At 42.1% G+C, this 27,398-nt stretch overlaps 1 protein-coding gene across 6 annotated transcripts in view; it reads left to right on the plus strand.

Annotated features, from left to right (window-relative positions):
• The window catches only part of PHACTR1 (phosphatase and actin regulator 1), a 574,022-nt gene that overhangs the window by 434,369 nt on the left and 112,255 nt on the right, over nucleotides 1-27,398 (plus strand). For all 6 annotated transcript variants that reach the window (XM_054490800.2, XM_054490801.2, XM_054490802.2 and 3 more), the window contains one exon: nucleotides 14,671-14,751. In XM_054490800.2, coding sequence (XP_054346775.1) covers nucleotides 14,671-14,751 — 81 coding nt within the window. The remainder of the gene's footprint in view (nucleotides 1-14,670; nucleotides 14,752-27,398) is intronic.

A 27,398-nucleotide genomic window follows, 5' to 3' on the forward strand; every position in this document is an offset into this window, starting at 1 on the left:
GGCTGTATTTGGTGTAAGGAAGTAACTAAAGTTAAATGAAGTTATAAATGTGGATCTCTGATCTGATAGAATTAATGCCTTTGCAAGAAGAGACACCAGAGCGCTCTCTTTCTCTGAGCACACGAACCAAGGAAAGGCCTCGTGAGCACACAGCAAGAAGGCAGCCATCTGCAAGCCAGGAAGTGAGACCTCATCAGAAGCCAAAAGGGTCAAGATCTTTATCTTGGACCTCTGGTCTTTAAAACTGTGAGAAAATAAATTCCTGTTGCTTAAGCCAGTCTATAGTATTTTGTCATGGCAGCCCTAGCAGACTAATATATCAAGCCAAAATTCTGCCTAGGAGAGAGAAAAATATTGTATCTTTAGTTCTTCTGTATATACATGAAAGCCTGTCTGTACAAGTTTGTTTGTTTGCAGATCAGCTTGACAAACTGTGGGCCATATCCCTAGCTTGTAAGGCTTAAAAAGGCAGTGATAATGTCATCCTTAAGTGTTCTCACACTGGAATCTCATGGCTTGGGTTCAAGTGCAGCCCTGCACCTTGGGCAGGTCATGTAACATCTTCTTTATCTGTCATGTGTAGATAATACTGCCAACCTCTCAGAGTTGTTGTAAGACTTACATAAAGTACTATGTGGAAAGCACAGAGTGCATGGTTCCTAATACATAATAAGTGTTACCATGGTGATGATGGGGGAGAAATCAAGTCTTCACACAAAATGTCCCCTTCAGGCAAAATATTTGTCTGGATAGACATCTGACATAGCTATGCATAGTTAGGATTTTTTAAATTTTGGTTCAAAATTATTAGCTAACTGTCTTCTAACCATAGATGATAAGAACAACCAAAAACCCTCAATCTAACACTGCTTTCTCTGTCTGATAAAAAGTCAAAGCAGTAAGAATGTAAAACCTGACTATCTTAACACTGTCTTCTGAAGACTTCATTGCAGCAGGGTTGATCCAACCATGAGTCGAAAAGCAAGCCGCCAAGCAGGCAAGCTTATTTCCATTAACTTGGCACCACAAAACACTTTGAACAAGGGCGCTATTATCTTTTAGGTAACAGGTGGTAGCTGGGGTATTAAGCCGTTCTGGGCAGGATTTCAGATTTCCATTCTTCAGTGCTTTGGGCAATACACTTCTATCATAAAGCGATCAATAATAATTAGGTGTCTGGAATGAAATACAGTACACCATTATACTTCCTACATCTGGAAGGAGAAACCCACTTCACTAGCTCTGAATCAATGAATTTTCTTTTTATTCCTGTGGGGAGTGTTAAAGGCAGCAGAGAACAGGGTGGAAATGTGAATTGTGGATCTGAGCGCAATCACAAAAAAATTAGATGTTATGATACACCCTTTTACAAGTAATAGAAGCAAGCCCCAGAGCATCGAGTGTTTGTGTCTAACATCAACACCTTAATCACATGGCATTCTCTTTCACTACAGGGTCACCTGTTTCACATTTAATGAAAAAGTCTGTCCTAATACGTGATAAATAGGTGAAAGGACAAAGCGAAGGTTGTACGTGGGGCTTAACATAGTTTATTTTTCAGATCTTAGTTTTATCAAGTCATGTTTTACCACGTTCCCGTAACAAGGGACCAATAAATGGAAAAGGAATTATTTCTCTTGTGTCTCATCGTTCTCAGAAAAGACAACTGATATTTATTCTGTTCGAATTTGATTTGAAGTTCTCTGTATAGGTTGGTGCAGAGAGATAGAAAATGGAATCTGTAAGTTGTAACATAAATTTTCCTCAGTGCACTCCCAAGAATGTGCAGCCTGATCCTTGCAAAGCTATCTTCTCTCAGTGGCTTCTGACTTGTCACTTTAAGCATGGTCTTCAAGGATAGTCAATCCTATTTTCCAAATTCAGAATCCTTACTTCTGTAAAATTACTCACCTCTAAAACTTTCTGCTGGCTTTCTTCCCCCAATACTTCAAGTTTCTGTCTTGCTCTCTGGAGACTTGGAAAGAGACTAAGCAAGTGTTTGTTAAGAGCAGCCCTTCTACCCTCTTGTCTGACCTATTTGAAGAAATGACCAGGAAAAGACTTATTGTGGCATTTATTGCCTTATAACCACCCTTTCTTTCATTAACAGGAGTTAGTTTACTGGCCAGCTGCATGATTTTATTATATGATGACTGAGTGTTTTATTCCCCCTCAGAAACTATTGCAATAGTACAAAGAAGCAGAATTAGTAACAATGTCGTTTATTTTTTTTTATGTGGGAAATAAAATATAAATTGAGAAAATGGGTTAGGCATCAATATACAGTTTAACAGTTGGTCGTAAAGTGAACACCGTATAACCACTGCCCAAGTCAAAAAAATTAAATATTGCCAGCACCTGGAAGCCCCTTAATGTACCTTTCTAATTGTAATTCCCCTCCCCACCAGAGGTAGCCACTGTCCTGATATTTTATTGTAATCATAGCCTTCCTTTTCTTTGTAGTTCTAAAGCTTAGAGATACATTTCTCTAAACCATATATTGAGTTTTTCTGGTTTTTGAACTTTATATAAATGGAACCATACTATATGTGTTCTTTTGCCTTTTTTTCACTCAACATGGCTTGTAAGATTCATTTGTGTGTTTACTGGTTTTTTTTTTTTTAATTTGCAAACATAAGAGAAGTTGAGAGAATTGTATAATGATATAACTATATATTCTATAATTGCATTGCCATCACATAACTAAGATTTGCCTATATCTATTGCTTTTTCCTTCTGAAGTGTTTTAATGTAAATTACAGACATCTGTAATCATACGTCTCCAAAAAAAATAAGGAAAGTGTTCTGTATAATCCAAGACCGTTATCATATGTAACAAAACTAATTATAATTCCCTAATATGATCTAATACCCAGTTCATATTCATATTTACCTAGCTGACCCCAAAATACTTCAACAGCTGGTTTGTTCAAACCTAAGATCCAATCAAAATTCATGAAGAATGCACTTTTGACAGCATGCTGAAAATGAGGCTGTTTCCCTTGCTTTTTTTTCACATATACCTACTCAGTTAACAGAGCTCCCATAGGACCTGGCTTCAGGTACTTATCCCGTAGTCAAGAGGAAAACAAGTAGCCTCTTCTATGTTAATGACGTGGTCTACCTCATACTCTATCACTCCAGAGGAAAGTATGCTATCTGAATTACTGTCAGAAGACAAGCCTAATAGAAATGAAATCAAAACCAAAATTGTTATCTTGAGGAGATACTCCGTAGTACTGGGCTACTTGAGCTTCTTCAGGAAGTCTATAGCTTTCTTTATTAGGGGAATGCACATGAGGGCCGGCCCAGCCAAGGGAGCTCATTGGAATGCAGGTCTCTACTGACTGAAGTTTCTACTGAGACCACAGGAGTGCAGGTAGATAGATGGTTGGTCATTCTGATCTATTAGGATCTTCCAGGTCATCTTGTCTTCCTAACTTGATATTGCTGGACTTAGGGTTTTCGGTTGTGTTTGTTTCAAATGTTTACCAGAAAGCTCTTGATGAAAGAGCACGGCCCCTGCTGAGCGAGCTGACCTCCCTGGTGCCTTTTTACAACAGAACACCTCATTTGCTTTCTGCAATCTGGTATTTAGATCAGCATCTCCCAGAGGCTTTTTCTCAGAGTACCAGCCCCATGGTGCTCCATGAAAGGGTCATATTGTCCAACGAACTGGGGAGAAACGGTGAAACTGAGTTACACTGCTTCCTTTATTCCAAGTCTTCTCGGGGCCTTCCGTGTGCTAATGAACACGGTGATTCTCCAGCAGTACATGGCATTTCCCAAAATTATTTGTGTGCAGAAGCCTTTTCTCAGAGCATCTCTGTGGGTTACTATTCTGCAAGAACAGACTTTAGAAAGTGCTGATGTAGATGACTTGGATATAATTGCAAACCATAGTAAATAAAGTCTCATCTCCTACCTCATGGGCCATGAAGAATTTATCCAGGCTCACTATGTAGCTTTCCACAAGTAGAGTGGTTGGGCATCTGTGTTGGAAATGAGGAATTTCGTTCAGGTAGACTCTGCTAAAGTTCCTGCTGTGATCATGGGGGAGGGGCTAACATAGAGCAGCGATCAGGATCTATGCTTATTGTCTTGCAACAAGGACAGTGAGCCCTCAGATTTCAAGCTTGTCCAACCGGCAGCCCCTGGGCCACAGGCCGCCCAGGACAGCTTTGAATGCAGCCCAACACAAATCCGTAAACTTTCTTTAAAAGTTACGAGATTTTTTTTTCGCGATTTTTTTTTTTTTTTTAGCTCATCAACTATTGTTAGTGTTAGTGTACTTTCTGTGTGGCTCAAGACAATTCTTGTAATGTGGTCCAGGGAGGCCAAAAGATTGGACATCCCTGATTTAGATAGAAGTTCCATGTGGTTTGGATTTTTAGAGGGCAAAAACGTTCTAAACTGACCTGCCTCTCTGCTTTCGAGGATCACTTGGCCTTAGTTGCCAAATACAAAAAGAATTTTCTGGCTGGGCATAGTGACTCACACCTGTAATCCCAACGGTTTGGAAGGCCGAGGCGGGCAGATCATTTGAGCCTGGGAGTTCGAGACCAGCCTGGGCATCATGGTGAAACCCCACCTCTACAGAAAATACAAAAGTTAGCGCGGTGTGGTACTGCACGCCTATCCCAGCAACTTGAGAGGCTGAGGTGGGAGGATCACTTAAGCCTGGCAGGTGGAGTTTCCAGTGAGCCAAGATTGCACCACTGCATTCCAGCCTTGGCAACAGCGTGAGACTCTGCCTCAGAAAATAATAATAATAGTGATAATAATAATAATAATACATTTTCTTTCATTTTGAATTAGTGATTCGGTAAGTTTCCTTGGATTATCAAGTAATGGAAAACCTTCTTACCTAGTAATAACTGAGTTACTGGCAAAATGTTTAGATATTCATGGTACCTGAGGTAATGAAAGATCCAATATGTGGTACTCATACAAATTGCCTCTAGATTAAACTGACTTTTTATTGAATATGTTTAGCATATCATGTTGTCTAAAATTAGACATTCAGAGTTGCATTCTTTTTTCTTTTTTACATTCCTTTCCATTTTCAACATATCATTAGATTGACAACCTTATTTCTTTTCTCATTAACTTCATTATGAAATAAAAGATCAACTGATATTTGCCACCTGGTCTTTTGAAATGGAAGACTACTAGGTTTTTCTCATTGCTCCCCTTTCTCCTCTTTTATATATTGTTTATATAAACTTAATTTTGAAACATCTCTTTATCTTAAGAAAGCATTTTTCTCTAGAGATAGCGTAAATGTGGATTGATTGTTTCATTTGGAATCCTTCTAGGCTATAGGTGTTGCATCATACTAATACGTGGGTTGATTATTATGTTTTGAGTCTTTCTAGGCTGCAGTTATTGTATCATATAAATAATTCTCATTACTCATGAAGCCAGCTGGGAAGTGGAGGCATGTTCTAGGTTCTGAAGTCTCATTGCATTTCTCACTTGTAGATTTCTAGCCTAAAAAGTTCCTTTCACTGGAGTTGTAAGATTTACAAAGGATAAAAGCTATAGATTTTACTTGCAAGTAAACTACTCAGCAGTAAGCTACCACAAATTTCATCATTTCTCAATTGCTTTTCCCCCTTCAACTTTCTATTCCCTTCAGAATGTAATTTAAAGGCAATTGAGCAGAGAATTCAACAGAGATAGATTATTCTGGAGAGAAATCTAAATAAGTTTCTGCTCTGGTAATCTGAGCAGGACCAAATGACTTGTTCTGACATCAATATTGCTTTTTCTCCACGTCTTCATCTTTTTTTTTTTTAATGAAAAAAGCAATACTTAAAAGTTATAGAACATAAGAGTTTCTTTCTTCCATCAGTACTGGGAGCACATAGAAAATACCCGGCCCAGAAATTCTACATCTAGCTATATATTCTAGAAAAATCTTTATACATGTTTACATGAGAGCCTGAACAAGTATGAACACAGTAGCGATGTTTGTATGCCACAATGTAGGAACAACTTAACTTGCCTTCAGCTGCAGGCTGGTTAAATAAATCATAGTACCTACATCCCATGAAATGGCATGCAGTACTCAAAAAGAATGAGGTGGGAAGAGCTATGGAACCGTTTGATAAGTTAGAGGAAGAAAAAGACTTGTAGAACAACATGCATAGAATGATTTCATTTATGTTTTTAAAATGGTATTTGTGTATGGTGTGGGAAGGTATGACTGTTGCAGGGGAGAGGCGGGGAAAAAGATGGAGGCAGTAGTGGATTTGATGAGTTAGGCTATGGAGGGAGAGAGAGTGAAAAGGACTGTTTTCTCTTTATTTCTTGAATTTTTTACAGTAAAATATTTTCATGTATTATTTTTATAAATTAAGTGTGTGCGTATGTGTGTATGTGCAGGAAATTTTTTAAAATGCCCTATTTTTAACAAATTCATCTAACCTAGGTATTCCACCAAGGAGAATGAGTCCATCCAAGAAGCTTATTTTAAATTCATCAATGTCAGGCTGGGCGCAGTGGCTCACACCTGTAATCCCAGCACTCTGGGAGGTAGAGGTGGGCGGATCACCTGAAGTCAGGAGTTGGAGACCAGCCTAGCCAACATGGTGAAACCATGTCTCTACTAAAAATACAAAAAATTAGCCAGGCATGGTGGCAGGCGCCTGTAGTCCCAGCTACTTGGGAGGCTGAGGCAGGAGAAAGGCTTAAACCTGGGAGGCGGAGGTGGCAATGTGTCAAGATTGAGCCATTGCACTCCAGCCTGGGCAACAGAGCAAGACTCCATCTCAAAAAAAAAAAAAAAATTCATCAATGTCAAAGAGGCATAGGATTCCCTGGCTCATCACAAATTCATGTGGAGAGGGAGACTGGGAAAATACATTAAGGAGGTATCATGGGGAACTGGCTTTCAGTAAACACAGCATAGACTGACATGGTGGCTCAGAAGAGGAGTTTAAAAAATGACTAAACTAGAACTACTGTCACTATTAGTAGAGGTGGTCTTTGGTCTTTTATCTCCAGACTGCTCATTTCTAAAGTACTGGCTCACATGCAGACAGATTTCACAACAACAAAGCGGAACAGAAAGCTATGAGAATTTCCCTAGTTTTCCTGTTTTTTTCCTTCCTTTACAAACCAGTGCAAAGATGGGTGTGTTTTAAACTGGATATTTGATTATTCTTCAGGTATGATGAGGCCAACAGATAAGAAGACAACTGCCATTGAAAAGATTGTTTTACTCCGAAATCCCAAGAGCAAGGGGCATGCCACCCAAGCAGGGCCACACAGGGGGAGGTATGGGAGGAAAATGTGGGCATGAGCCTTTTTTGTGGGTTCCATGGGAAGGAACAGGCAAGACAGAATAAGCAGGCTTAGGATTGGCCAGTGGGAATACTGTCAGTGGGCTCTGTCACATAGGGGTGGTCTCTAGTCATCTAGTACCGGCCCTGGAGTGCTGAGGACAGGTGCACAGTGGCTGGGAATGTACTAGCTCATTAAAGGACGTGGTCAGGACTGTGGGCTCTGAATAGATTCATTTGGATGTGAAAGGCACATTCAAAGAATTCCATTCACTCTCTCTGGGAATCAGCCAGCCACAGGAGAGGCAGTCCATCCAGGGTCGGCAAGGCTCCGAGATGTCAGAGCATCGGTAATACAGAATAAAAGTGCATGGTGAATACACAGTGGTAAAGATGCAAGAATAGTCATGCATTTTGAGGTTTCATGCCTAGTTTTTATATTAAGGCAGAGTTTGAAGGCAAGTTTAGAGAGCCTTCCTTGGACATGCCAACCTTTAAATACAGTTTCTTGGGGCCATTTTTGGCTATGTTTGGCACTCTAATTGAGAAATCATTCTCCCAGTCATATTTCAGGCAAGGGAGATATGCGAAATCTCTTTTTTTACATGTCTGGATGTTCTCAGCTAACGTTGTTGGTCTATAAAAGCAAAGCACAATTTGCTTTTTTCCTTTCTCTCTTCAGGCTATTTCATATGTTGGTTTTGAATTGTAAACTAGATGTTTCTAGAAGTAGTCTTTGCACCTTTGCTGGTTTATGTAGTTTTGTTTTGGTGTTCCAGTTGCCAGCATCACATTGTAAAGCCTCTGATGGTTTTCTGCATTGACTGCAGGCTGGAAATTTGGTTATTTTCTAAAGATCAGGGAGTTGCATTGGCCACCTTCTAAGCCATGTATTCATTTTGGGGAGAACCAGACTCCTGATTTTTCTATTTTGGTTCTACTGATCAATTAGGTGTTAAAGGTTTAAAACATTGCTGAAAAGAAATTTACCTTTATATGCTATATTTCTAGTTTTTAAATTTTAATGTTGGCCTCGTAGCTTTCTGTGGCCTAAAGTTTATTAATTTCTTAATTGTCTGCTTAGATTTACTATTTTCATTTTTTTAACTAATGCTTTTGCTATTACATGCATTTTTCTTTAACAACTTTATTGAGGTGTAATTTACATACCATAAAATGAACCCATTGTAAGTATACAACTCAATGATTTCAGTAAATTTAAAGGGTTGTGCAGCTATCACCGCAATCCAGTTTTATAACCAAATGGTTTACACTGAAACTTCCCCTATGTGGACACTTGGATTTTATACTGCCCTGTATTTTATTTTTTATTTTATTTTATTTTATTTTGTTTTTTGAGATGGAGTCTCACTCTGTTGCCCAGGCTGGAGTGTAGTGGTGCAATCTCAGCTCACAGCAACCTCCACCTCCTGGGTTCAAGCAATTTTCCTGCCTCACCCTCCTGAGTAAGCTGTGATTACAGGCCACCATGCCTGGCTAATTTTTGTATTTTTAGTAGAAATGGGGTTTCACCATGTTGGCCAGGCTGGTCTTGAGCTCCTGACCTCAAGTGAGGCCCACCTCAACCTCCCAAAGTGCCGAGATTACAAGCTTGAGCCATCGTGCCCAGCCTGCCGTGTGTTTTAATAGCTGTATAATATCAGAGTGATTTTTGGATTTCAGAATAGGTTTTCTTGTTTTAAAATAAGTCCTTCTGACTTTATTTTTTTATATAAAAATAATATCTGCTCTCATGCTTTTCCAGCACCTCTAGCAATACAGATTTTTGCATAAAGGGATGGATTGCTTTGTTCTGTTCACTTTCATTTTCTACCTCCCAAAGACCAAACACTCCCAGGCAGTCAGCTCACCCTCACACCTCGGTTCTCATTTAGCTGATTTATCTTATCCCTGCCATCCATCGGGCTGGTGCACGACACACCACACCTTCTCTCTTTCTCAGTGGCTCAGTCGTCTTCTAAATTCTTTAACTTGTCATAATTCCTTCTTTTTTCTTCCTTTTTCGTGTTTGTTCTACCCAAAGCCAAAATTATTGAAGAAGGAGGTTCAGACCATACCTGGTTTGTGAAGACAGAAACCATTGTATTTTCTTTTTTCCACATATTAACCCCATTTTCCCCTGTGTTTTGTGGGTTAGTCATAAACCAGGTCCAATGGTTGTCCCTTTGCAACAGACAGCCCACAGTATTTTACTTCCTGGAGCAGTGGTGAGCTTGTCGTAGTTTAAAAGTTAAAGCAGCTTCATCTTGGATGTTAATCCACCATGTTGGCTTCTGATTAACCCCAGGTCTTAGAAGGCCTCTGAGATTTCCAATTTATCTACTGTTCTTTGTGCAAGAGCATGTACTTACCGTAAGTGCTGCCCTTAGGTCAAAACAACCTTGATGTTACCATGCTTTGATTGTCCTACACTTTCTTTTCAATCATGCAGACCCTTTCTGTATGGTATATAAGCCCTGGGTCTGGGAGAATAATGGCCTGGGGATCTACTATCTCATCTCACTGCTGCCCAAGACCCAGCCATGGCTTCTGTTTGTGAGTCCCTACTACAAATTCAGAAGATGAATTTGTCAGCGTTTCTTTGTCCTCTCAGCTTCCTCAGACATGGGGGGTAGGTGTGCATACACCTGCCTGCTGCAGAACACTTTGACCCCACTTAAACTTAGCTCTGACTTTGGAAGAGCTGCTGAAGGTAAGACCAGAAGAGAGGCATTGTGAATACCTTGTTAAGAGAGATGGTAAGAAGAGAAGAGTTCCTGGCTGGGCACAGTGGCTCACGCCTGTAATCCCAGCACTTTGGGAGGCCAAGGCGGGCGGATCATGAGGTCAGGAGTTCGAGACCAGCCTGGCCAACATGGTGAAACCCCATCTCTACTAAAAATACAAAAATTAGCCAGGCGTGGTGGCAGGTGCCTGTAATCCCAGCTACTGGAGAGGCTGAGGCAGGAGAATCGCTTGAACCCAGGAGGCAGAGGTTGGAGTGAGCGAGACCATGCCATTGCACTCCAGCCTGGGTGACAGAGCAGGACTCCCTCTCAAAAAAAAAACCAAAAAAACCCAAAAAACTGAAGATTTCCTTACAAGGAAGAAACTCCTGAGAGTAAAGTGGAATTATGTCACGTTACTATGACTTTCAACCCAAGTAAACTAAAATCAGATTGCCTTCGGTTTTTAGAGCCTTGCTGTTTTCCTATACATTATAATCATTCTTACAACGATGTTGCATCATGGAGAAAAAGGGAAGAGCATTAAAATCTCTGTCTGCCCTTCCGCTTACTGCTGTGGACGCTGAGCAAGTTCATTTTGCTAGGCCTCAGGTACCTCATTGTAAAATGGGAATGATTATACTTTACAGGATTGTGGTGAAGATTAAGTTAAGTAACAATTTTTCACGCTTCTCAAAATGATCTGTGCATTCGCTGTGGGCTCAGGGTTCTATACCACAAATGGACAAAGCCATAGAAGAAATAAGGCATCTCTTTCCAGCATGTCACTTTAACTTGGAAATTGGTGGTGATGGAGCGGGAGTATTTTCTTATTTAAATTAAAACAGATATATTATGTGATTTCTACATTTACTTTTAAAGGAAACTTAGTACATTAAAGAAATGTACTTTCTTTAATGCTTGGCATGGGCAACTTTGAGTCATACCCTTGGAGCCCCTAGTATTCTCCCTTTGTTATAAGGAATGTTTCCATGGAAAAGTTTGAGAAGCATTGGTGCATGAAAGCATCTGGCGTAGTCTGTGCCACGTAGTACATTCTCATTTAACTTCCCATGTCTGTTTTATAAAGTATCCAACTGTATTTCCCTAGCACATGCTTGATAACGTCTCTTGGATGTGGCTAGCATTGAACTTGTCATGCATCCTCCAACCCCGATTCTCACCCCATATTCCCTGCCTTAGTCATGGACAGCACTGTCCATTGAGTTATGCAGATCAAGAACCAAGGCATCCTCCTTGGCCTTTCTCTTTCCTGCATATCCCTGTCCAAGCCTTAACATCTAGTAGTGTCTACATTGCCACCTTCACATGTCTTGGGTGCAGCTTTTGTCACTGTCAACAGCATCTTCGTCTCAGCTACCATCATCCCCTGCCTAGATGCCTGTAATCACCTAGTCATTGGCCTCTTTCCAATCCCTTCTCTATATTAAAGTGAATGTTCATCTTTCATGTCCTCAAAGCTGATCATTTCTTCCCATTGCTCTTAGAATAACATGGTCCATGAGGCTTTTCGTGGCCCAGCCTCCTACCCCATCTCAAACATTCTTCATCTGATGCTGGCAGCTGCAGCCACACCAGCTTGCTTTCTGTTCCTTCCTGGTACCATGATTTCTCCATCTGGAGCAGGCTGCTCTATCTGGAGCATTTCCCTCGGCCCCTGCCCAGCCCCTCTCAGCTCAAACATCTCTTCTTCAGAAAAGCCTTTTCCAACACCCCAATCAGGGACAATATGTACCATATGCTCTGATAGGAACTTGTCCCTTTCCTTAAGGAGGACTGATCTCAACTTGTGATCACACAGTAAGTAATATCATCATTTGATGATGGTCTGAATGTCACATGAGTCTGTAAACTCTATCACGGCAACGGCTGTCTCTTTGGTCACCATTATTTCCAGCTCCAGCCGGTGCCTATGACTGCGGACAGCGGATCCACAGTTGTTGAGTGACAGCTGATGTCCAGACGGCTGAGTGCTTAGCCTGAGAACATCCACGTTTCTCTTAATAGCTCAGGATCTTGGACCTCCAAGTCCAGGGTTCTGCTCACCTCATTGCAGATCTTCCTTTAGTGCTGTAGACCAGGTCTCTCCACTTTAGTCTGTGGTTTACAACACCTAGGAAACCTCATTTTGTTTAAGAGAAATCTGTTTTATTTATGTGGTTAAGTACAGAAGGGGAAAGCATCTCTTTATATTCGGATGGCTTTTTGTCACCCAAACATCTGTAACAAACCCCATACTTAAAGCCCCCCGCTTCACCTTACCTGTCCAGTCTTCTTCCATTGTGCTACTGTGCTGCTTTTCTTTTCTTTTTTTTTTTGAGACAGAGTCTCCGTGGGTTGCCCAGGCTGGAGTGCAGTGGTGCAGTCTCGCTCACTGCAACCTCTGCCTCCCGGGTTCAAGCAATCCTCCTGTCTCAGCCTCCCAAGTAGCTGGGACTACAAGCATGTGCCACCACGCCCAACTAATTTTTGTATTTGTAGTAGAGATGGGGTTTCACCATGTTGACCAGGCTGGTCTCAAACTCCTGACCTCAAATGATCCACCTACCTCAGCCTCCCAAACTGCTGGGATTTTAGGTGTGAACCACCACGCCTGGCTGCTTAGCAGATCTTTTCAAATCAGGCAGAACTTTCTAACCTAACCTAACTGCATGCAATTCCCTGTCCCTTCTCCAGCCCTTCCCCAAGCTCTGAATAGAACATCTTTCTGCCTTCCTGCCACCATATAATGTCATCTGGTTTGACAAATAAAACTCTTGAACCCCACACAAACACTGTTTCCGTGTTTCCTGCACCCAGCTTTCCCCCTTGTCCTCCCATACAGCCCTCCTGCCGTCTCTTCTGTGGGTACAGATTTATGTCTCTATTTTAGGATTAATATGTTCTCCGTCAGCTCTATGTGAGTGCATCCTAACCTAACATTTATTTTTCTCCCTCATACCACTTAGTTCATTATAATTTAAGAGAGGGAGCTAGAACGTAACATTTTTAAAATAGTAAGTTCCAAAATATATAATTAGTGATTCTCAGCCGAGTCATGCCTGAAAATAACCCAGAGAGCTTTTTTATCACAATGGAGATGTCCTGGTCCCACCCTGGACCTATGAAATTGGAATGGCTGGGCTGAGGCATCAGTGTTTTCCCAGTGTGGCAAAGTGACTTGACTAAGGTCACTCGACTCATGTCCCATAGCTTAGAGGGTGGCAGAGTTAGAACCACAATCCTTGTTTGGTTGCTTTCTTTCTAGTTCTTCTTCATATTCTTTGGACTAAATTCCGCTGAGGGCAGTGTGTGTTTAATTAATCTGTATCTGAATTTGTCTGCATAAAGTAGTTTCCTTATTTTATAGCTGATGATTTTCCCCTGAACATGTTTTCAAAGGCTGTGGAGGTTGAGTCAGTGTGTACCAGAGACTGTGCCAGCTGCTGGAATAGCCTTCTTTCCTCCCCATGTTCGCCCGTGTCCCTCCTTTGAGCCACAGGCCTGCCTCTTGGGCAGCCCCTCACTTCCTCACTCCTGGGCTGTTTCTACTTGATTTGCCCCCCAGCACACCCACTGTTACCTCTTCCTTCCTCCAGCCCCGCTGCCACCTTCCCAAGCACTTGACCTAGGTGCATGGTGGCGCCATGGTGGAGGTGCACTGGGTAACTGAATAGTTCCTTCTCCACTTGGCTGTTGCAGCTTGGAACCTAAGAGAAGAAGGCAGTGGAGGGGCCGTGCCATGGAAGCCACCCCTACCTTTAGACAGTGTCACCTCCGGACCTTGGGAGGCCACACCAGAGAGCTTCTCAGAAGATATTTTCACTCCATTTTTTAAAATACTTGGAAAGCAACGGAATCCTCAGTGAGGCATGATCTCTATAAACTAGATCATTGAAACAGGAGTCCCTCCTGGGAGGAAGTACCATGTTCAGGAAAGTTCAGTAAGACATGAGGTTCGGCTGACATCCAAGGTGGCATTTCTAGCATTGAATCCCAGTTCCTTTACTCAATAGCGATGTGACTCTGACAAGTTGTTGAGCTTTTCTGTGCTACAGGTTCAACCATAAATTGGGGTTCAATTAAATAAGAACGCCTACTTTGGCTGGGCACAGTGGCTTACGCCTGTAATCCCAACACTTTGGGAGGCCACGGCAAGTGGATCACGAGGTCAGGAGATCGAGACCATGCTGGCTAAAACCATGAAACCCCGTCTTTACTAAAAATACAAAAATTAGCTGGGCGTGGTGGCATGCGCCTGTAGTCCCAGCTACTCAAGAAGCTAAGGCAGGAGAATCGCTTGAACCTGGGAGGCAGGGGTTGCAGTGAGCTGAGATCGCGCCACCGTACTCCAGCCTGGGCAACAGAGTGAGACTCTGTCTCAAAAAAAAAAAAAAAAAAAAAAATGCCTACTCTGTCATAGGTGGTAATTTGAAGATTATTTGGAAGCTTAAATGACATAATCTGATTAAAAGGCTTATTATGATAGTATCAAAACATATTAACTCGTATGTCTCATTAGCTCACATTAGCAAAGCACAATTTACAGAAGCTTTCTCGTACATTACATTGCCATATGTGTTAACATAGGATCCTTTAGAAGACAGCTTTGTTACCTACTCACATCTGCCTCCCTGTTTGTCTTTTGTCTGTAGCCCTGGAAAGGAAAATATCTATGAGGCAAAGCAGAGAAGAGCTGATAAAGCGAGGAGTCCTGAAGGAAATCTATGATAAAGGTAAGGAGGATTGGTCTGCCGTCTCCGGGCCAAAGATTCGTGCGTGGAATCTGCATGCATATTGCTTGGAGTTCCATTTCGTTTTCTGCATCACCAGATATCAGGATTTGAACCATTAAAACTCCAGACAGTTCTGGAGAGAAAAGAGAACATAGCAGACAGTGCTGAAGCTGTCAGCATCATATGAGACGAAGGAAATAAAACTCCCTTTTCTGAGCATTGGAATCAAACCACAGGAGGCTAAGCAAAATGATGTGGCCCCAGGAATGATGCAGGCGCTGGTTGTGAGTCTGTCGGTGTGCAAATACACACAACCAGGGTACAGTCAACTGTTTAGGCCCTTTCAGCAACTAGGGATTCCCAAGACAAATGTGAGAAATCCATACTCATCTAGGATTTTCTTAACATGTTTTTTTTTTTTTTTGGTGGTCCATCTCGCCTCAATAGAATAAATTGAAGGAGATAAATTTGTGATATGTGACTGTACATTTAAGATATTGTAAATGATAATATTATGGTGCTTCAAATGCTCTGTGAATGTGTCCACAGATATTTGCTGGTGAATACCACGTGTCCTTTGCTTATTGAATTATTGCCTTTGAATATGAATGTATGCAGTGATCTACATGGCATATCAAGTATCCTTCACTCCTCTTTTCTAAGAGCTTTGTGGTATTTTATTTTATTATATATATATTTTGGAGACAGGTTCTTGCTCTGTTGCCCAGGCTGGAGTGCAGTGATGCGATCACAGCTCACAGCAGCCTTGACCTCCCAGGCTTAAGGGATCCTCTCGCCTCAGCCTCCTGAGTAGCTGAGACCACAGGTGTGCATCACCACACCTGGCCAATTTTTGTATTTTTGTGCAGACAGGGTCCCACTGTGTTGCCCAGGCTGGTCTCAAACTCCTGAGCTCAACAATCTTCCCACCTCAGCCTCCCAAAGTGCTGGGATTACAGGCGTGAGCCACCGCTCCTGGCCTTTGCAATTTTCAATTGAACTTGCATGCATGCACCTTCTCTTCTTGCTCCTCCCTCGTCTTCTTCCTCCTCCCTTCTCTCTATCTTATCTCTCTCTCTCACTCTGAGGACCACGTTCCCTCTGTTAGCACTTTAAGTGAAATAACAGACTGTCACTTCCAATCTTGTTACAGTCATCAACAGTGATTGTCTATGTCAGGTTTTCTGATTGTTTCAGGCAGGTGTTACCTGGTGGGCCAGATTATTAAATAACATAATATTCTACTTTCATGATCCATCCTGATAGTCAAAATGCTCCTGTAATCTGCCGATGCAGTCCATTTGCTGTGTTTTTGTAGGTCTTCTACATGCCGCATGTGTGTTCTACTACAACAAGGGCTGGTGGTATTTCTGGGTTCTGGCGCATCTTTCAGACTCTACTGTTTTGTGGGTTGGTTCTTATTCCTCTGGTGAATCTGACCTCCTTCATTCTTGTCATGGGCCTTCCCCGTGGTACTTTTGAAATATTTTCTCTTAGCACAAATTACTAGCCTGAAATACAAGAGAAAAGTGGCCTAGCTCTTGCCTTGCCTTGGTGGCAAGGCATAATGGAGGCAGAATGTGAAGGTGCATGATTCCAAACTACGTTCTGTCATTTATCAGAACCTCCTGGGGTCAAGCAAGCCCTATGGTAAGCCAGCTTTATCCATTGACTTCTGTGTACGACCATACCAGCATACCACTTTTTTGATGGATTAAGCTCTCCAGGAAAAGAATCCATACTTTTGTTGCATTTCTTCAATGTCTTGCTGCCTGTCTGATCCTCCAGCCCTCCCTTGTTTTGTTGTTGTTGTTGTTTTGAGACAGAGCCTCCCTCTGTTGCCCAGGCTGGAGTGCAATGGCACAATCTCGGCTCACTGCAACCTCCACCTCCTGGGTTCCAGTGGTTCTCCTGCCTCAGCCTCCTGAGTCGCTGGGACCACAGGTGCGCACCACTACGCACGGCTACTTTTGTTTGTTTGTTTGTTTGTTTTTTTAGTAGAGATGGGGTTTCTCCATGTTGGCCAGGCTGGTCTCAAACTACTGACCTCAGGTGATCCACCTGCCTCGGCCTCCCAAAGTGCTGGGATTACAGGTGCGAGCTACTGCACCAGGCCCCTCCCTTGTTCTGACTTTAAATCTCCATGCTTCATCGTAAGCTCCTTTCCCCATATTCACCCCCCAGGAGTGATGGAAAATGTTTAACTAAAGGTATAATATTATATAATAAGCACCCGAGTGCTTAAATAAATATTATTGTTACAGCCAAAACTTGTTCAGATCCAGTTAAACAATCCCTTTTCTCCCTCAGGAATATTCTGAAGTAGAGAATACATGTACTGTAGCATTTATTATTTCTGTTACATCTAATAACTGGGTTAAGATAAGAATTGCCTAAGTGGCTTCCTGACTTATAAAAAGAAGTCACAAACTGTTGGAGCAAAAGCCTCATTTGATAGGGAAAGAAACAGAGGATCCCTGAGACTGGAGGGTCCCTGAGGCTGCTCTCAAGCAACTCCTGACTGTTGGCGCCCCAAGTCCTCACCAACAGTTAGGAGTTCCCTGAGAGCAGGTGCTGTGCCTCTGTCACACTTGCTTCTTTCTCCATCAGCACACATGGAGCTGACACAGGACCTGCACTCAGTAAGTGGCTGCAGGCCAGGCGCGGTGTCTCACGCCTGTAATCCCAGCACTTTGGGAGGCCAAGGTGGTGGATCACTTGAGGTCAGGAGTTTGAGACCAGCCTGGCCAACATGGTGAAACCCCGTCTCTACTAAAAGTACAAAAATTTGTCGGGTGTGGTGGCATGCGCCTGTAGCCCCAGCTACTTGGGAGGCTGAGGCAGGAGAATCACTTTAACCCAGGAGGTGGAGGTTGCAGTGAGCCAAGATTGCGCACTGTACTCTGGCCTGGACAACAGAGCAAGACTCTGTCTCAAAAAAGGAAATAAATAAGTAAATCTGTACATACATACATAAATAAGTGATTGCAGAGAGAAGGACCAGTCTAGTCCCCACCTGTCACTTGTCACCACAACTTCCTGTTTTACTTTGATCCTTGCACTTATCACTGTCTGTTCTTTCTGTTGTTTGTTGACTGATTTTGCTCACTAGCACATAAAGTGTAGGAGAGCAGGGACCTCAGAGGCTGCGATTCCCCAAGCCCCAAATCATGTCTGATATAGTTTAGATGCTCAAAAATGTTTACTGTTTGGATGATGGGAAAAGGAGAAGAAGAGACAGGCTAAAATGAAAACTTCATTGCACATAGTAGTGTATAGGTTTGTGTTTTCTATGGGATTTTCTGATAAAAGCATTCATTTTGTATCTCTGTGGATATTAATCTCATTGCCTCATATTATAGTATATCTACAGTTAGGAGCATGAGCCCTGGAATCAGTTTCAATTCTAGTTCCACTGTTGACTAGCTGTGTAACTTTAGTCAAATTGCTTAACTTCTCTGTGCTTCTCTTTCTTTATCTGAAAGTATGGGTGATGTGATGAGGATTACAGGAGATAGCACATATGAAATAGAACAGTGACTTTTTTGTAACAGTGACTTTATAGCAATCTATAAATTCTCAATAAGGGTCAACATGCTGTGATTGTTATTACTCTCATCATCATCATCATTGTCCTTTATATTTTCTTCAAACCCTTTATGTGCCTCACCCTAGGTGACCCTATCAACAGGCCCAAGAATTCAGAAGGGTATACATCACTGTCCCCTGTTGTCTGAGGATTAAAAAGGTACAAAGATGTATGACCTCCTCAGAATGGCCTTCGTGTCAGTGTCCACCGAGAACCCAGTCTTCTGTATCTGAATTCGGTTCCACCTGGCTTTCCTCTTAGCCTCTAAGCAAGTCATTTTCCTGTCATTTGTTCTTTCCTTTCTATAATATCATTCTTTTTCCTGTATCTGAGATTCTGGGGGGGTAAAGCAAATAAAATTGTATTGCCACAACCTGATGAACAGCAAATGGCAAAGAGACTTTGTTTTTTTAAGTTGTTCATTTCAAGGATAAATCTCACAGATTTGGAGCAATCATTCCACATTGCCTGGCTGGTAATTCCTCATTTTGCACCATCTCCTTGTGTTAGCGCACATGACTCTATCTAGCTACCGGCAGCAAAATGGTTTCCACCAGCGATGCATGGACCCTGACAGCTGCCGCACTGATTTGTAATGACTATGTCAGCCCGTCCACCAGCATGCAGCCTGCAGGCCCCACCTCTGTTTGTGCTGCAGTTATGCTGTTTGTGTGCACGATACTACTAATGTGGTGGAAGATCATTTGTCTTTAGTAGGTAGAATTTTCCCTTCCAGTGCTTTTTTCATTATTGATTTTGACTGATAATGCCCCACTTGTTCATAGAAACCATGAAAATAAACTAGTGATTTGAGAGTCATAATTATTTGGACAGAGTACACACAAAATTAATGAGGTTTTATTACTCTGACAGTTCTCAAAATTCTTTCCATTTTTCTTCGTGGGTTAAAATCCCAAACTGGTCAATGAATTTAATTCAGGCAAAATGCGAGCTTGGGTCTAAGAAAAATAATCTCAAATGTCAACTGAACCAGCACAGAGATTCCTCATTTAACAGAGTTGGTTAGACAAGAAGAGCATAGTTATTCAACAGCTTTTTTTGTTTATTATTGGCTTCCATATTGAATCACATAATTTTACAATCCAGAGATTTAGATAAAAGTTTTAAAATCAGAGGAAATAGTTTGATCTCTAGAAATATTGAGGCCAGGTAAGAATGCAGCACACTTTGAAAACCACATACAAAGAAATTTTAAATTATGTTAGTTGTGATGGTAGCACGGACAGAAAATTGTAGGTTCTTTTCTCTCATTTTCCTGATTTTCTACAATATGATTGTTTTATAAAGAACACAACTTAAACGTTAAGATGAACTGCCAACACTATAAATAGTAAAAATGTTAAACCAATTAATGGTGTAAAATAATCTATAGTTTATTTTTATTTATTCCTCAATCTTACGACCTATTTGCTTAAATTTGAACTTAATTTAAATGAACTAAACAAAGTTTAATTAAACAAAGTTCTCCTTGGCTCCCGGGCTATGCATGTATTTATTCATTCAACAAATTGGCACCAGGTGCTCCCTCCGTGCCAAGGAGTTGCCTTGGTATGGAGCTACAGTGATAACCAAAATTGCAAAATCTTACCATTTCAGAGTTTACCTTCAACTCAGAAATAGGAAATAATACATATAGTATCTGTTGCCAAGGAGTGATGAGCGCTCTGAAGAAAAACGAAGCAGCAGGATAAGGAAATAAAGTCAAACGAAGGGGAGGGGGTTGTGATTTTAGGTCAATGCAATCATGGAGGACTTCTTGCGGGAGGTGATATTTTCACAGAGACCTAAATGAAGTGACCGAGTGGCTCGAACAGGGGCATGGGCACCCAGATTCTGAAACTTGGTCCTACTATGACTTTAAGGCAACTTGTAACTTCATTCATGAGCCCTTAAGTTCTTCAGATTGCCCTGGGATATTTCTTTTCAATGAAGGCCTCTCTGTGGCATTTGCTGCTCTCTCATTACCCGGTAAATCAGAGCATGTCACTGCCTGCTCAAAGCCTGCAGTGGCTCCATATTTCACTCAGAAATTCCAGGTTTCTACAACAGCGTAAAGCCCTGCATGATCTGCCCTCCAACCCCTAACTTTTGTTTTCACTCTCTTCATCCCTCCTACAAACTCCCTTTCCCTGGTGCCACTTCAGCCCTGCTTCCTGGCCCTTGAGGTTTGCGTTGGCTGCACCCTCTTCCAGAAGCCTCTTCTCCCAGATATCCAGATGGCTGGCTCCTCTTTCCAGCCTTGGCTGAGGTGTCACCTTCCCAGTGAAGCTTACTCTGCGACCACCAAGTTTAAAATTGCTGCTGCCTTCTCTAAGTTCTTAGACCCCTTACCCTCCTTCTTCCTTTTTTCTTCTACCTCTTATCACCTTCCACCTTCAGACGCCTGTAAATTATGTATTTATCATGTTAATTTTTTCTTGCCTATCTCTCTTCACTTCATAAGCTCCACCAAGCAGGGCAGGGGTCTTCATCTAATTTGTTCCCTGTTGTAGCCCAAGTGTCTATAGCAGTGCCTGGGACAAATTTGATGTTCAGCAAATGCTAATAGAAAGCAACGAATGCAGGCATGAGGTAATTTCTGCATGTTCACATGACTTGGTTTATTCACTACACCGGCGAAATCCAGATTACTAAGAATACTGATCCCCCTTATTTATTCAGTTTTATGGTCCACAAAACTTTATTGCCAGTTATTTAAATAGGTAATATTATATTATGTATATATTTGTATACATGGATGCCAAATGCCCTACTTTCAGATAGTGTCTTTAAGTGGTATGGGAAAAATATAGCAATGTCAGTCAATAGTATAGTCATCCCGAGGTATACGCAAGGGATTGGTTCCAGAACCACCTCCAGTACCAAATTTCGCACATCCTCCAGTCCCATAGTCAGCCCTGTGAAACACATGTATACAGAACATCAGCCCTCCAAACAGGTTTTTCATTCTGTGTTTGGTTGAAAAAAATTCACATGTGAATGGACCTATGCAGCTCAAACCCGTGTCATTCAAGGAGCAACTGTATATTGTTTGGCCATTAGTAAAATAGTGATAATATTTCTCACACTTGGCGAGGATCTCAAGAAGTCACCTGGCTAGCTACTGATTATTCCAATGTAGGCAGGAAGCAGCTGAAGCCCAGAATGGTTATTGATGTAACCTAAGTCACAGCCAGTGAGTGTGAACTCTTAAAACCCCTGCTGAGATCATATGTTCTTCATGTGGGATTTATAGGGACACAGGAAAGCTATGCACATTGGTTGTCTGAGAATCTTAATAAATATTGCTATTACTGGCTGTTGCAAGTAATCTCTACAAATAAACATGATGCTGTATTTGTAGAATGTTACGGATAACAGTGGTGATTGTGCTATTTCCATCACTGAATTTCTCTATGAAGCCTCCATTCTGTCACAATGTCACTCGCTTTGTATGGTATGGGTATGTTTAATTCACATGGATGTATCTTTTATTGGGAGGATGGGGAGGGAAAAGAAGACCACTTCTCTATCGTCCGATGAAATGACATTTTCCCTGCATGTTAGACAATTCCACACCCTAAATGTGGCAGCCTGCCGTGAGATCATTGAAGCTGCCGCAGCTCACCTAGTAGTTTCCACTGCAGTCCTACCTAGACCTGGGGGAAGAGGTAATCCCACAGGGAGGGGAAAAGAGATAAGGAGGGCATGTATCCTGCAAGGAAAGAATAAAAGTGACAGTATGCCAGTGAGCAACTTTGCTTTCCATTGTGTTCTGGAAATTAGAGATAACATGCCACAGCAAGTAATAAAGTGCATTGAGGTATGTTTTTTTCCTTAATCAGGTTGGAGCAACCTTAATCAGGTTGGAAGGTGTTATTTTTAATTACAAACACAAACAGAAGCTTCCTGAAATGGACAACTCTTTTACACAGGGATCGCATTTTTCCTCTTCTGACATTCAAGATGAAAAAGCCCAATATTTAAATTAAAAGGTCATCATATTTTAAAAATAAAAATAAAACTTCTCCTCTGTATTAGAGGAGACAAATGTAGACTCGAGCCTTCTTAAATCCCATAGTTTATCTGGTATTCCAGGTGCATAGACTTTTAAGTCTTGACGTTTATAAGAAATGCTTTTCACAGCCTTTACCAGGCACTGTTGTTTGTCACGTTTTTAGCTGTTTTTGATGTCTCACCTAGAAATGGCATTTTCTGAAAGCTGTGATTTGGAGTAACCATGTGAAAATGAAAAGAGTGTTTACTTTCAGCATCAACAACCTACAATCATTTGTGTAGCACCTAAGCACTTAATACAATAGGTTTACTTGGACTTGCTTTTTAAACAAAATCCACCTTTTAAAATGTAAAGGTGTTAAATTAAGACAGATGGAAAGTGGTTTAAACAATAAGAATAAAGAACAATTGTGATAACAATTCTCTTAAAGAACACTGTTCTCTCAGAAAACCACTGTCCCAAACCTAAAGAATTAATGAAATAATAATTATTATTGTAATGAGTAAGCATTCCACATAAATGTATTCATTCATTATATATCTGTGAGTACCTGTTGGGTTTCAGGCACCATCCCGGGCACCAGGAATACTAGGAAGGCCAAGCCAGGCATCTCTGGCTAATAGAACTTACAGTCCTGGTGACGGGTTTAGGCTGCTTGGCAGTTACAATAGAGAAAGGATAGGATTTTCAGGTGCATGTGGAAGCATCACCCACCCAGGTCTGGGGACTTAGGGAAGGCATCTTGGAAGGAGCGGTATCTTAGAGGAACCCTGCGGGGTGAGTAAGAATCATGCTAGAGAAGATAGGAGGGGTAAGGGAATGTTACAAGCCGAAGGACCAGTACAGTTGGAGGCACGGAGTCAGGAATAAATGAAGAGAAGGGGTAAGATTGCCCAGCATGTCTGTAAGGAAAGGGGGAGTCAGGACAGCTCATGCAGGCTGGAAAATTATGTTCATTGTTTATTCTTCATCTTGAGAACAGTGAGGTGCTTTGGGAAGGTTTTCCGCATAATCAGATTTGCAGCCTCATCACACTGCCTGCAGGGAGACTGACTTGCAAGGAGAGCAAGACATGAATCAGGGATACCAGCTAGCTGACTGTTGCTGGGATTCAGATGATGTGACGGTGGGTGGTGGGGAAAAGGGTAGTAAGCATGGGGAAAAAGAGAGGACAGACTGGAGAGTTCTAGGAGGTGAGGTCTAAAGGGCCCTGTGACCACTTAGATTTGGGGAGGTGAGGAAAGGGAGTAGGCAGTGCTGAGACTCAGGATTTGGGCGTGGGCAACTGGGTAGACCATTCCCTGAGCTGGGATCCCAAGAGAAGTGAGTTTAGGTGGTGATTTGTCCCCATTGAGTCTCAGATATCCAAATATGTAAGTAGACCACTAAATATACAGACATGAAACTCAAGGGAGATCTGGGCTGGGCTGGGCTGGAGATGGTTTGGACTGGTCAGTGTATACATCCTGTAGTCATGTAAATTGATGGTCTTTCTCAGAGAGAACGTAGAGTAGGAAAATGAGGTGGCCCTGATAGAAAACTCCATGGAACCCCAACATTTAATGTTTGGGGAGTAAAAAAATGATCTAGGAGTAAGAAGGACCCTCAGAAACTAACAAGTGGTCAAAAAATAGGAGGTCAACCAAAAATGTGTAGCATTATGGAAGCCAAGGCAAGAGACTGTTGCTCAGCTGGGGACAAAATGGCCCACACTGTCAAATGCAGACACATCAAATAAGACAAGGAATGAGAAAAAGATCGGGAATAAAAGTGACCTTTTGATTACATTTATGCTATTATATAGATTCTTCAGTTACCTGTGAAGCCAATATGCAGGCAGCAGGGTGTAAGTTAAGATGCTCTGGATGCAGGTAATAAAAAGGGTAAAGAGACTGAAACAATAAGCAAATTTAGAAAGTCCTCAGGCTAATAATTTTTGTATGTTTGTCCTCTAAGGTGTCCCAAATGCCTCAAACAATCTTAGCGTTTGTTGGTGCTCATTTCATATTTATTGCGTGAAAGAATGAAACTCACATAATAAAGTCCAATGGTAGGGCAGCTCCAGGGCTGGTTCATTCATCAGCTGTATACCATGGCTAATGGATGCCATCCTCTGGCTGTAACTCCTCATGGTGACAAGATGGCTGCAGTAATTCCTGCATCACATGCGTATACCACAGTGTACAGGGAAAAAACGAAGGCTATATCTTCTTGGTATCTTGATGACAGCAAGAAAATTTTGCACCAAAGGTTTTTCAGGATTACCCTCATGTCTCATAGATGAAAATTTGGGCAGATAACCATCAGATATTTTCCCCTAATTTTGACAAATGTTTCCATAAACTTAAGTATCGCAAGTACAGTCAACTCCCTCAGTGCTGCTGCATAATGTAAATTCATATTGGAATATCCACCATGAAACCACCCTTTCTAACTGCTTACCTGGACTCCTCCTGTGAACTCATGGCAGGGCAGGGTACGTGCGGCATGGTAGGCATCAATGCCTCATCCACGTGTCCCCGGCCTTCCAATGCTCTATTACTCCCCAGCCACTGACATGCATTGACCTTTATAACTGGAAAGCCAGTCAAACTTTGGGAGTCTAGTAGCTGATGAAGGAAAAGCTGGAAATAGCTTAAAAAATGTTCCAGATTTCATACTTTTGCCCAAGACTTGTGTAAAGTTAGACAAGTCAATGGGGCATGCCACCCCATTAATAATATCTAAAAGAACAGTACTCTTGAAGGAGTCCTGAGCCAGGCGTTTCGGTTCTGGCTCCCTCGTGTTCTGTCTATGGAAGATACAGAGCATCTTTTCATCCCTCTAGACTCTGGTTTCTGATTGGATATAACCCCAGGACCCTAGACTGCTGCTGCCAGCAAGGCCATGCTTTCCTTTGATCTCCTCTCGCTATTCCCAGGCCCCAGCCTGCTTGATTGAAGGCAGTCTGTTACCAACCGGGTGATCCTCCTAGAGTCTCTGGGAATCATTCCATCCTCCCATGGAATGATGAACTCTTCAACTCCATTCTGGCCCTTGCCTGTTATCTCATAAAGGACATAATCCCGTTTGGGCTTAAAGGACATAATCCAGTGTGGGAAGTTAGGTCATCACCTGCTTAGAGCAGGTACTCAATTAAGGTTAGCTATGGTCTCCACCAGCCACCTGCTCTCCCTGCTCTTCTGCTCTCCTTTCATGCTTTTCTCAAGTCCTCTTCACAGTCCCCACCCCCCCCCACTTCCACCCAGGTAGAGCCGAGATCCACTGAAGGCTCAGGACTCCTCCAAGGGCCATGTCTGCCTCTGTAATTCCGCCTCACTGCTCTCAGGGCTCCCACTGTCCATGTGTGCCCTGGAGCTCATCCCCCATCCCAGCACTCCAGGTTTCCCACAACTGCAATTTCTCCAATAGGACTACAGTACACTGAGCCAGACACTCATTATGGTGGAGATCAGTGTAGCAGCATCATTTTACCCTCTCTGTTCCAGAAATGGATTGACTTTTGCATACATGTAAGGCCCGCGGTTGTGATTTTCAAGTCTACCTTGAGCAGTGCTCTCCCGTAGAACTTTCAACAGTAACAGAAATGTTCTGTCATCTGTGTCGGCCAATGCAGTAGCCTCTAGCTACGTGTGGCGGTGAAGCACTTAAAACGTGGTTACTCTGATTGAGGAACTGCTTTGTGAATTTTATTCAGTTTTAACGAACTTGAACACCACTACATGTGTCTAGTGAATGCCCTATTTGAGAGGCCAGCTAGAGAAACAGAGCTGTGCAAATTTTGAAATGGCCATCCCCTATAACTTCCCTCCCCCAACTCTAGCCATTTTTTTTTTTTTTAGATGGAGTTTCACTCTTGTTGCCCAGGCTGGAATGCAATGGCACAATCTCAGCTCACTGCAACCTCTGCCTCCAGGATTCAAGTGATTCTCCTGCCTCAGCTCCCAAGTAGCTGGGATTACAGGCATGCGCCACCACGCCCGGCTAATTTTTTGTATTTTTTGTAGAGACGGTTTTTCACCATGTTGGCCAGGCTGGTCTTGAACTCCTGACCTCAGGTGATCCACTCACCTCGGCCTCCCAAAATGCTAGGGTTACAGGTGTGAGCCACAACGCCCGGCCAACTCTAGCCTCTTCTACAATCTTGGATGCTAGGCTCAGTTGGGCTACCCTATTAATGATGAAAGAGGCCCCTTGCACAATGATTGATTCTGTGAGATTCAGACTATCAGATTCCATAGGAGAGAAACTGTGACATTCTGTTCATTTATATTCAATCTCTGTCCCAGTTGCTTTTTTATATCAAAATGCCCAGAAATAGCAAGATGGTAACTCCTCTTTCAGCTACAAACCTTGGAGCCAGAGTCATTATTTGGAAATAGTGGTCAGAGCCCTAATAGTTCATGAGGATACATCATCTGAGAACCAATGCACTTGGCGTGCAGACTGCTGAGGAGGTATAACCATACCCAGGAGACAGGCACCACACAATTCCATGTAATGAGGCGCTCAGGTTACCAGGAGGCTGAAGGCAGGGGAAGCAGCCCAGACTCCACGTGAGCCATGGTTTATTGACCATGAGGTGCAGTCAGAGGCAGCAAATACTAATAAATCCAGCAGGAAACAGCTCCAGGGAAGTGCAGCTGAAACAAGCTACCCAGGGTCAATGTCTTTGCCACTCTTGTGATGGAAAGTCATTGCATCTCACCTATTTCATGTTTTAGGCAAAGGCTTCTCGGCAAGAAGGAAAAGGCTATTAAAATCAAAATAGGATAATACACTCAGAACAGTAACCACAAGAACAAAAAGCAAGATGATTCTTTGAGTACAAAAACAGGTACCATTTCATTCCTTGTGTGAAAATATCCACTCCAAGTAACACAGAATCAATTAAATTCTGAGAATGAAAATACATTTTGCACAGATTTTCAAGGTAGTTGGATTCAGAAGGATTTTGTGAGATGCCTGCGTGAGACAGAAAAGAACATCACGGCTCTTGCCAGATTGTTCTTGCATATATATATATATATATATATATAT

The sequence above is a fragment of the Pongo pygmaeus genome, chromosome 5, assembly GCF_028885625.2.
Source record: "Pongo pygmaeus isolate AG05252 chromosome 5, NHGRI_mPonPyg2-v2.0_pri, whole genome shotgun sequence".
Classification (NCBI taxonomy): domain Eukaryota; kingdom Metazoa; phylum Chordata; class Mammalia; order Primates; family Hominidae; genus Pongo; species Pongo pygmaeus.